Source organism: Manacus vitellinus, unplaced genomic scaffold (assembly GCF_001715985.3).
Source record: "Manacus vitellinus isolate BGI_N305 unplaced genomic scaffold, ASM171598v3 scaffold_85_pilon, whole genome shotgun sequence".
Lineage (NCBI taxonomy): Eukaryota > Metazoa > Chordata > Aves > Passeriformes > Pipridae > Manacus > Manacus vitellinus.
The window spans coordinates 48358-59498 of NW_021940845.1; the positions used below are offsets into that span (position 1 = coordinate 48358).

Sequence of the window (11141 nt, forward strand, 5' to 3'; positions counted from 1 at the left end):
CATTCAAGGCCGGAAGGGCTGTGCCAAGAAAATACCAAATATTTACAGTTTCCAAGAGAGCAGTGAGGGTCTGGATCAGCAGTTTTCAGCAGGAAAAAAGCTCCAATTTTAAAACTCACGTAGGGAACACGCCCTCACCTGCGTTTGGGCAGTAACTGGCACAACACGAGGCTTTGTTCGGCACGAAAACACCGATTTCGGCGTTACACAGACAGCAAAGCTCAACTGATGCCCCCCAGGGCTGTGACCTGCCAGGAACACGGAGCCCTCCCCGCGCCAGCTGGCAGAGCGGCAACAGCACACGGCCCGATGTTCCGTCTGCCCCATGTGGGTCTGGCGATGAATCTGGGACTTTTTTACGGGTCACCTCCACCTTCTGAGCCTCGCCCACCGCGCCCTCTGACAAGGGCTGGGCACGGCGGCGATCACTGACCCTTGCGGTTCCGAGGGCCGCGGACGAGGGCCGTCGGAACACCACCAGCCCCACCGCGGGGCGGGACGGGCGCGGGGGGCGATTCTGGGGGGGGCGGTCGCTGTTAGCTCTTGACGGGCGGGAGCGACACCCCGACCACGGCCCTCCGACGGCACCGGGCTGCACCACTGTCATGGCCTCCCGGACCCAGCGGGGGTGACCCCCTACACGGCCCTCACGACGGCACCGGGGGCGACCCCGAATGGCCCTCCGACCACCGGGCGGTGACACCCCGCACACGCCTCCGACCCACCGGGGTGTGGACACCCGGCATGGGCCCTCCGGACCAACCGGGGTCCGCCTGCTGGCTGCGCGCGCTCGCGGTGCCCTCCGGACAGGATGGACACGGGGGTGGCGCGGGACCCCGACAACAGGCCGGCTCTGCCCGGGGATGTAATGACATCGCGCGCGGCAGGCTGCTGCGGCCGCCGCCTCCGGGCACCGCCCGCGGCCGGGGGGAGCGCAGGAGGGGCGCGGGCGGCGCAGACCGCTGATTTCCCCCGTCGTCCGGTCCGTCCGTCCGTCCATCGTCCGCATCCCTCCCCGCCTCCCCTGGGGCGCGGCCCTCACCGCGAAGGCGCTGGCGCTGTTTGATGACGGGCCGGTCCGAGGCATGCGCGGACGGCAACCGGCACGGCGCTTCCGCTGCCTGCGCTGCGCGCCTGACGTCACCGCCGCACGCCCCGGGGGCGGGCCTCGCCGCAGCCGGCCCCGCCAATCGCCCCGCCCACCGCCCCGCCCCGCGGGGCTTGCCCCTGCAGGGACCCGGGCTGGGAATGCCGTGGGAATGCCGTGGGAATGCCGTGGGAATGCCGTGGGAATCGTGGGATCGCGGGGCTGGGTTGGGTTGGAAGGGGCGACACTGACCTGGGGTGCCATGGAAATCATGGAATCGCGGGTTGGGTTGGGTTGGAAGCGGTGACAGTGACCTGGGAATGCTGTGAAAATCATGGAATCACGGGTTGGGTTGGGCTGGAAGCGGTGACAGTGACCTGGGAATGCTGTGAAAATCATGGAATCACGGGTTGGGTTGGGCTGGAAGGGGCATTAAAGCTCATCCCTGGAAGGTCTTCAACTGGACCAGGTTGCTCCAAGCCTCCTCCAACCTGGCCTTGGACACTCCCAGGGATGGGGCAGCCACAGCTTCTCTGGGCAACCTGTGCCAGGGCCTCCCCACCCTCACAGGGAAGGATTTATTCCCAATATCTAATCTAAAACTCTCATCTTTTAGTCCAAATCGGTCCCCCCTTGTCCTGTCATCACTCTCTGCCCATATAATAAGTCACTCTCCCTCTTTTTTATGATCCCCCAACACGAGACAGGGCTGCTGGTGACACGGGGCCAGCCGTGCCCAGTCAGCAGGAACCCCATGGCAGAGCATCACCATCCCCTGAGGGGACACAACGGTCCATCAGAGGTGACCCCAAACACCTGCACTGTTCAGAGCAGCACACCAGAGAAGGCAGCAGGAGGACGCCTGGGCTGGGATTTCCAGAGGTGCTCACAGGACACAGGTGTCCATGACTCTGGCCTGCAGTGGCTTCTTCTGGACATCTTGGATCAAACACCTTCCAGGTGTCACTGGGAGGAAACGCTGCTGGAGTGAGGGGGGTGGAGGGGAAGGACTGTGCAGGGATACAGCTGAGACAGCTCTGACCAGGGCTGTGCCTGGGAGATTCCAGACAGCAAATCTGGACACGAACCGCCCTCACACAGACTCTCAGACATCTGCAATTCCCACGTCTCCCCCATCATCTGCCAGCTAATGAGCCCCTTGTTTTCCCTGCTGCATCCAGAGCCACGGCTGTGCTGAATATTTCAAAGCCCGCAGCACAACTACAAATAGGGCAGCTATTTCTGGAGCTGGTAAATGAATCAAAAACAACTGCAAACACAGCGTCAGTGCTCCGCCAAGAACCAGGTTTAACATCCCTCCTCGCTGCACACTGCAACAGGAGTGTATCATGTTGGAGCAAGGTCTCATTGCTACTGTGAATTGGCACCAAACACGAGTGAATGCAAAATGTTAAAGGATTAAGTACAGCCTTGGTAAAAAAAGGACATGAAAGATGCAGCCGGTAAAGAACTGCTCTGATTCTTGTGTCATCAATTAAAAGAAAAATATGTTTAATGAGAGTTGAACAAATTCTTTTCTCCTTGTCGAATTTACCCAAGAAAGGAAACACTTTCATGGCCAATGCCATGGATTTCCCTTGACCAAGCAGTAGTTAAATAAGCCCATGCTGGTAAGGAAGTGTAATCTCTTCAGACTGATTTTCATAATTAAGATACAGGGAGAGACATTAATCTCTGATATAGGTCCTGTTAATCAGAGAATACCTAAGGGAAAGCAAGAATGATGAATCAGACATGGAAAGGTGAACCTTACACAGTGTCCTCAGGTAAAGGGGTTTACTATTTATTGCTATAAAGTGTGAACCCCTTTTCGATGAGAGGAATGTGGAACTCTTTCCAATGTAGTGATGTCATCCCTGGTTTTGTCCATGCAGACCTTGTTGCAGGACTGGGGCCATAATTCCACAGAAGATTATTCATACACTTGGAGAAGGAGAAAAGACCCCATTTCATTGAAGCTCTGGAGCTTCTTAGCATGTTAAGGTACTTACAGAAATGGGACACTGATCAAGGAAGTTTTACTTCTAATACAGCACAACATGATTTATACACCCTTCAGCCCTCAGCTTCCTGATCAACCCTGCACACATTAGTGCCTCTCCTGCCTGGTCTTACTGATGCCATTGGCACAACTCCTCACTTAAGGAGGTGCATTTCAGATCCCAACCCCCCTGGAGCACTCAAAGGTAAAGGCACCAGTGAGCTGCCTTGACACAACCTGGAACCAGCAAGGAGCTTCCCACCTGCCAGTGTTTCACCAGGGTAGCCTGTGCTGACCAGGAGCACTCCTGGGTGCTTGTGGAGCCACACCAGCGAGGGAAATGTCCCTGGAGAAATCCTGTGATGCTGGTAGAGTGTGTTTTCTTCAGCAGAATTGTGCTGATGCTCAGGCCTGTGCTGGCAGGGCAGTGCCTGAGCTCTGGCCCCTGCACAGCCCCAGCTGCCTCTGCTTCTCCTGCTGCTGACAGGGCTCTGAGGAGCTGCTGCAGCTCTGCCCACACAGCCCAGCAGTGAGAGGGGCTCTGCCTTCATGCCCTAGAGATGTAGTTACATGTAAGTGTTGAGATTAAACATAAACCACAGAATGGTTGGGGTTGGGAGGGACCTTAAAGCTCATCTCACTGCACCCCCTGCCGTGGGCAGGGACACCTTCCACCAGCCCAGGTTGCTCCAAGCCCCGTCCAACCTGGGCTTGGGCACTTCCAGGGATGGGGCAGCCACAGCTCCTGAGTGAGGAGGAGCACTGTCATCAGCCACCTTGGGCAGATGAAGAGTTGCTTGGGAGGGCACTGGAGCCAACACAAGCTCCTCAGAAGATGAGTGTTACAAGCCAAGCTTTTGCAGGGTCACCTCCCTTCCTCTGCCAGAGCCTTCTCTCGGAGCAGGGTCAGCACAGGAGGGCACGTCCTTGGGCCTCAAGGGCTGCTGTTCATGGCCCAGAGCCATTCCCCAAACTCCCTTTCACTACCTTGGTAATGTGTCAGGGTTTGTTTTCCACCTGCCAGCAGCAGATGCTTCCTCTGCCTTCAGTGAGGGATGCACCAAAACTGACCTCTCCAAGAGAGCAAACCAGGTCAGTGCCCAGCCCCTCCACAGAGCAGCTCCCAGGCACAGGGGCACAGGCTGTTCAGGCCATCCTGTGATCCATGTGCTTTCTGCTCAGGAAAAAGGACTGGAACCAGCATGCTCGTTTTTCTACTCTTCCTCAATTTGACAATGGTTTTACCATAACAGTGACCAGGCCCAGACTCAGCAAGCACAGGACAAGAAGCTCGACTCCATCCATCTCTTTTTTGGCCCTATTTAAGGTAACTTAAAGAAAGTGAAATCCTCCCCTAAACTTACATACAGGAAAATTGCTGCAGGTCAGAGCTCTGTGACCCTCTGATGCTCCTGATCCAAGACACTTTTTCTCCATAGCAAGTAACTAAATAGAAGTTGTCGTTCTTCAGCTTCCTCCACCCCTTCTCCTTTTTTAGAAATAAATCAGAATTAATTTGGATGCAAAGTGTAAAGGTGGCACTAGCAAGGCCCTGCCCAGATAGATTTGACAAGCTCCTTCAGACTCCAAACCCAGCTTCTTAAGACCCTTTTATTCAAATTCCTGAGTATATTTCATGTCAGCCCTTGGGAAAAAAACCCCAACAACCCAAACCAACCAGCACACAGCAGGAGTTGAGTCATTTCACTGCAAGTTTATGGTTTCAACCCAGAAAAAGGCTGTGATCTTTGTTTTGCAATAGGTTATTTGTTACAGCTTGTTTTAAACACAACCCACCTCAACACTCTCTCTCCCAAGCTCCTATGACACAAAGGCACTGGCAGGACAGTTATCCTTAAGGAAGTGTCCAAAAGAATGCAGGGCACTACAGATGGTTCACTGTTCAGGGCAGTAACACCACCACCTACTTGGGAAAGCCAAAATCCATAAGCAGGTCACCACCTCCAAGGAAACATTTCTCTGGACTATGAACAATAACAGAGAGAGATCACTGAAGTCACATTTTTCTCCTGCCTTGCCTCACTACTCTGTTATTATCCAGACTTCAGCTTGCTGAGGTCATTTCTTGGGAGACAGCATTCAACTATTGCAGATCACAGGCACTGTACAACCTGCTGTGTGCCAGGAGCTGCTCCAAAGCCAAACAGGATTCCAGACCCTATTCCCTGCTTCGGTGGAATGGCTTAAACCAGACCCAAGGAGGTGGGAGAAACAGTTCATGAACAGGAGCAGCCAACACTGAGTCATGATGGCAGCTGAGACACCCCAAATGCTGTAAATCACCCTGACCCAGATGCTGCAGGGCTGACTACAAATCTCAAAAAGCATTTCTGGCCTTCAGGGTTGTGAACACCACCTAAAAGACAGAGACAGTCTGTAAATTAATGCCCAGGTGTTAAAGTGCACAGAAGAAAAGCTGAACATGGAGGTTACCCGGGCTGTTTGAGTGCCCACACACCCACCACTGAGCTCTGAAAGCCACAGGTGCCCAAGTCAACACCAACATTTTTACTGAACTCTCCAAAGCTGCACTGCCTGCAGCACCCCCAACCCTGCTTCTTTTTTGGTTTTTTGAAGAAAAACTCAATCAAAACAACCCCTTTAGTAACTTGAGAGGGACCACATGACTTTTTTTTGTCCTTAGTGGCCATCAAACAAAAAATACTAAAGGAAGATACTGGGTCAAACTGGCTACTGAAGTGGCAGTCTGGGAGCTCCACGGGCAGCCTCAATGGCCTTACTTGGCCATGAAAATTCTGTCTGGAACTGAAAGAAAGAGGTGGGAAAATGCTCCAACACGAGGCAATTGTGAGTGCACTGCATGTGCCCTTAGAGCAAATCCTTGTTCAGAGAAAGCAACAGACAGGTAAAAACAGTCCTAGGAAGGTTCTACTTTTTGAATAAAAAGTCAGTCAATCACCAGAATACTTAAAATCTCCAGAAGAAAAACACATAAGACAAAACCAGTCACTGGTGACATATTTTAATATGGTATGGTCAGACCTTTTGGAAGTAAAACCAATGGAGTAAGACAGAACTAGAGGACAGGCAGAGTCATATTTACAGCCACTCAAAACTAGTAGTGTCAAAGCAGAGCTCAGTGGTGACAGAGGCATGGAGGCATACAAAGAATAGCCTTTTTTAGGTTATTATTAGAATTTTATTATATTATCTTTTTAGCTATTAAAAGAATCTGTTGCATTTTTTACTGCCCAATTCTAACTCACCAGCTCTCCCTCGAAACGACTTGTGATACAAAAAAAAAGTGCCATTTTTGCTGTTTGTGGACAGCAAACCACCTGCTTTTGTTTTTCCGAACCTTACTGGAGTGGCACAGCACAGTTAACACTAATGCTCTATTCTTTACCATTAAATTAAAAAAAAACAGTTGGGCAAAGTGGAAAAAAACCAGACCAAGTCAGTGCAATCATTCAGTTGGATTCTGGATGACAATCAGGAAATAGTCTTTATCTGGAGAGAAAAAAAAAAAAGAAAATTATTCTTTCACTGCTGATATTGGTTCACAGAAACAGTAAATTCCAACATTTTCACATCTCCCTTATACACTGTGGGAACTCCAGAGCCCCGATTTTGATTCTCAACAAGCAAAACAGGCTCTGTGTGTCAGATCACTTATTTTATGGGTTTTATGATAAAAAGTCTCAGTTTTAGAAACTTCATGTTCCCAAGGCAGCTGAAGTTAACCCTGTTTGTGCCAGGAAACAACAGTAACTGGCACATGCAATGATGGAATCAAAGCCAGCAGTGCAAGGCAGTGGTTTCCCTCCTCTGACTGTGGGCTGCAGTCATGTTTTTCCTGGAGCAATCTTTCCATCCTTCCTGTGGAAATCAGAGGCTACCCCAGCATAAACCAGAGCCTGCATTAAGATGTGCCCTGACCTGTGCCCAAGGCAACTGCCTCAGCCTTGGCCTTTCCATCAGGACCATCCCCATGGAGTACACAGGGAGAAGCTGAATTCCTGCCACATCAGGGAACTGCACTCGCTGAATCTGATGGAATACTGAGAATGTTTCCTGAAAAGCAGGTTGCTGTTGCTGTATTCCAGGACTCATCATTACAGCTACAATGTAGCTCTAATACTTTCCTCAGAACTGGAAAATCAGGACTGTTTTGTTTTCTCACTCAGTCCACAGTTCTGAATGGAAACTGCTCTCAAAACATATTCCTTTCCAAATCCTGGGGTTTTATACTGAAAAAACACAAAGCATGAGAGGCTGCAACGTGCTCTCAAGCACTGTTTCATGCTTTCTCCTTTGATCAATGGGAAATGAGGGAAGTGATTTCCCACACTCAAACACAACAAAGCGAACTTCGGTCCGTGACAAAAGCTTTCAGCTCTGCAGAGAGCAGAACAGCTCCCTGGCAAGAAGGGATTATCCAGTGTGAGCACAGCAGCAGGCAGAACGCTTCTCCCGGGCTGGCAGTGAGAAAACAATCCTGCTGGGTGCCCTGACTCCCTCTTACCTGGAGCAACCATGATTTCGTTTTTCTTGGAGCGGATGCGCAGGAAGGTGAGGTCGTTCTGGGGGTCGATGTCCCGCACGGTGCTCCGCGCCTTCATGATGAAGCTGTGCATGAGCCCGGCATACTGGATGGTTGTGGAGTTGTCCATGGTGCTTTTGATAGGAATGCCTGCAGGAGAGGGACAGCAGGGCTCAGGGACAACACTCCACAACCTCGGGCACCACCAGGTCCAGTGGGGTGGCTGTTCCACCTCAGGAGATGCTGCTGTGCACCGGGGGTCGGGAGTGCTCTTTTGAAAGGCAAAAGGAGAACATGAACAGCAACAAGATGTGGAAAACCTGAGATCTGGGACCACGAGTGTAGCTGAGAACTGTTTACCTGCAGTAGCATCAGTGCTCTACCTTTGCATTTCCATTTATTTATATATGAGTCAGAAATAAATAACAAGAATAAACACCTGCAGAGGAGAGAGGAAATACCAATGTTTCAGTTTGGTTCTCCTGCCTGGGGACACCTTTTTCTTTCAGGAAGGCTCCAGACCACCACAGTTAAATGAGACTCACGTAGGCCACGCTGGGCCTGGGATTATACAGGACATCAGCTGCTGCAGCCCACAGAGCCAAGGCTGGGGCTCCACCGTTCAGCCACAGCAGGTGATGCAGTCCTGTGAGGTCCCTGCCTCAGTGGTCACCAGCCAGGAGGGCAGACACACTGCTTGGCCAGAGTCTTCCCTCCCCTACACTTCAGCCACCCATTAGCTGTGTTCTCCCACAAAGAGCCAGTCAAACCCAGCTCAGGTGTCAGAACAATGCAGCAGCCAAGGGCTAAATCCTGGCAGGGCAGAACCACTGCTGCAGGTTCCAACAGCTGCAGCTTCAGCCTGGAGAGCACAGCCCATTACTCACCACTAAGGAAAAGCAGTGAGCAGGAACACAAGCTACTTACATGTACCCAGTGATCTGATCCTCAGTATATTCATACACAGCCACTGTCATCTTTTCTAAGGATCATTTCTAGGACATATTCCATTTTAATTGATAATCACACAATTTTAAGGTTTGCTCACAGTGTATTCAGAGTGCTCTGAAGCAGCTGCTCTGTTGGACCCTTCAGTGACTCCAAAAAGAGACAATTTCCTGATGGGTCCTGCAAGGCCACGAGCACCAAACAGTGCTGAGGAACTTGAGTCTGCCAGGCCAGCAGCACTCTGGACATGCACAGCAGCAAGACTCCACATCTCATGAGAGCCTCAGTGCTACTGACAGAGGTTTTGATAGACACAGTCTCAAACACTGGCATAACTCAAGTATTTCAAAGCTTTTGCAAATTATCTTAATTTATTTCCTAAAATAATAGAGTGAGCTTGCAGAAATGGGAACTCAGTTTTCCCTTGTAGTCCCTCTGCTTTGGTTCCAGAGAAACCCCTGCTAAAGCCAGACTCTAAGCTAAGTGGCACAGTGAGCAGCCCCCCAAGCACAGGGTTAGAATAAGTCACAGCTCAGAGAAGTGAGGCTGACACAGCACCTTCTGAATTAACCACGATGATTCCCTGCACTCCCTTTTGGCTCTGGATTCGCTTCAGTGTTTCCTCCACCTCAGCCTGCAAACAGAGAAAGCACAGGTCAACAGGGGGTTACAGCTGCTGTTTGCCTCCCACCAGGGCTCTGTCTGAAAGCAAAGCTGCACAGGGGTGATTCAAACACACACAGTACAGCAAAGGGGCTGTGCTTTGGTGCCATCTTTTCTGCAGGACCTTTGCTGTTGTTTTCCATCTGTCTTTGCTCATCACATTTGTGATTATCACCTTGTGGAAACGTGGAACTCCCCTCTCATCTTTCCCTCCCTCCTCCTCCCCAACCCTCCCAGTGAATTCTTGCAGCTGGAAGTTGCAGTCAGGCCACCACAATTTGGGTGTGAGACAAAAGTAATGTTTGAAAATAGATACAGAATTTATAAAAAAAGTAGGAAAAAGACACATTCTGGGTGCAAGATTACCTTCCCTTTTATTAAATGACTGTGAAGAGCAATTACTCATAAGAGAACTAAGGGGAAAGCAATTAATAAACACTATTTGCTTATAATTCTGAGTCATGCTGGGATGGCTGCAAGATTATAACACTACCAATAAAAAACTACAGCTTAAAAAAGGGAAAATGCAAACAAGGCCAAGGCAACAGGCCCTTACAGTCCCTTTGCCTTCTCTGTAAAGACCATCAAAGTCAGAGGAGGTTTCAGTACCTTCTGCACAACTTCCACTGCTACAATACACAGATCAAAATGTAACTCTGGGTTCTGTGACAGGGTGGGAAACCCTCAGCACCACAGCTGGGGAAATACATGGCATTTTTTTATTCCAATATTCCAAGAGACAGGCAGCATCTTTCAGATCCTGCAAGGCAGAGTCCTACAGAAATGGTCAAGGAAGGGAGACAGGAATCCCCTGAACCAGGACAGGTGAGACCTACGCGGGGCATTTGGCCAAGGCTGCGTTCCCTGGGCACTGGGAACAACCCTCTGCACTCCCTCCCTCAGCAAACAAGCCCAGCCATGTTCTCCAAGCCCTGTTCCCTGGGAAGAGCCCTTGTCCTCACAACACAACACGAGCTCAGCCCCAGCACTGTTAGCCCACTTTCCTCAGGAGGCTGTTGGGAACACGACCTGTGCCTGATCAGGGGTGGGACCCCCTGGGCTGGTCTTTGTGGAGCAGGGGTTTTTCTGTCTGATACAGCACAGAAAGATTCAGTCTTTTCAACAAAACTCTTGATAATTTCTGAATGCTGGATTATTTTCAAACGGAAGGCAAAGGGAGTGAAATGAAGAACAAGCTATGGGGTGCACAAATGCTGACAGAAATATGATGGCAAATCTCTTAAGAAATTAAGAAGTAATCTCTTGATTTCTTACTATCAGTATTTAAGTCCTGATTCATTAAATACTTTCCTTCACAGGACCTTTAAAAACATTTGGATGCAAAGCAGCAGCCATACAGAAGGATACCAGCTTTTAATTTCCTCTACCACCAAGAGCTGATCTAACTCCCAGGTGAGGGATGGGCTTACAGTTCACTGCTGCTGACGTGGGAAGGTCCTGCTTCTCCTATTCCCACCCTGGGGCTTGTCCAACACCTTCACCAGCCAGTATTGCTCACCAGAGCAGCAAAATTATTACTGAGAAAAAAAAGTATATATTTAACTCGTCAAACAGATAAAAACTATCTTAACAAAGTGCTGGGTAACTACAAAAGACATAGGGAAGAAGAGATGCGCTCTGGAAAAGGAGGATAAACACTCTCCTATCGCCAATTTGCTGTCAAATACCCTTTGCTACACGTCCAAACAGCAGCCTTTATCTTCCTGTTCTTATCTAGAAAGCCTGAACTCCTGGGTTCACCTAAAAAACACATCTCATCAGATAACTTCAATTCTCTACCTACAGCCCAGGTCACCACTTATTTCTTTACAAATTTTTGACACATATTTTGATCCCCGAATTTCATGAATACGCCCTGAACAACAACACACCTGGGGCAGGAAGAAACCTCCGAT

The 11141-nt window shown here is 50.2% G+C and overlaps 1 protein-coding gene across 1 annotated transcript in view; it reads right to left on the reverse strand.

Annotated features, from left to right (window-relative positions):
• Positions 1-6077: 6077 nt before the first annotated feature.
• The window catches only part of DYNLRB1 (dynein light chain roadblock-type 1), a 10956-nt gene continuing 5892 nt past the window's right edge, over positions 6078-11141 (reverse strand). The window contains exons 2-4 of the mRNA XM_029964934.1: positions 9121-9196; positions 7597-7764; positions 6078-6581 (exon numbers count right to left, since the gene is read on the reverse strand). Coding sequence (XP_029820794.1) covers positions 6538-6581; positions 7597-7764; positions 9121-9196 — 288 coding nt within the window. The 3' untranslated portion in view covers positions 6078-6537. The remainder of the gene's footprint in view (positions 6582-7596; positions 7765-9120; positions 9197-11141) is intronic.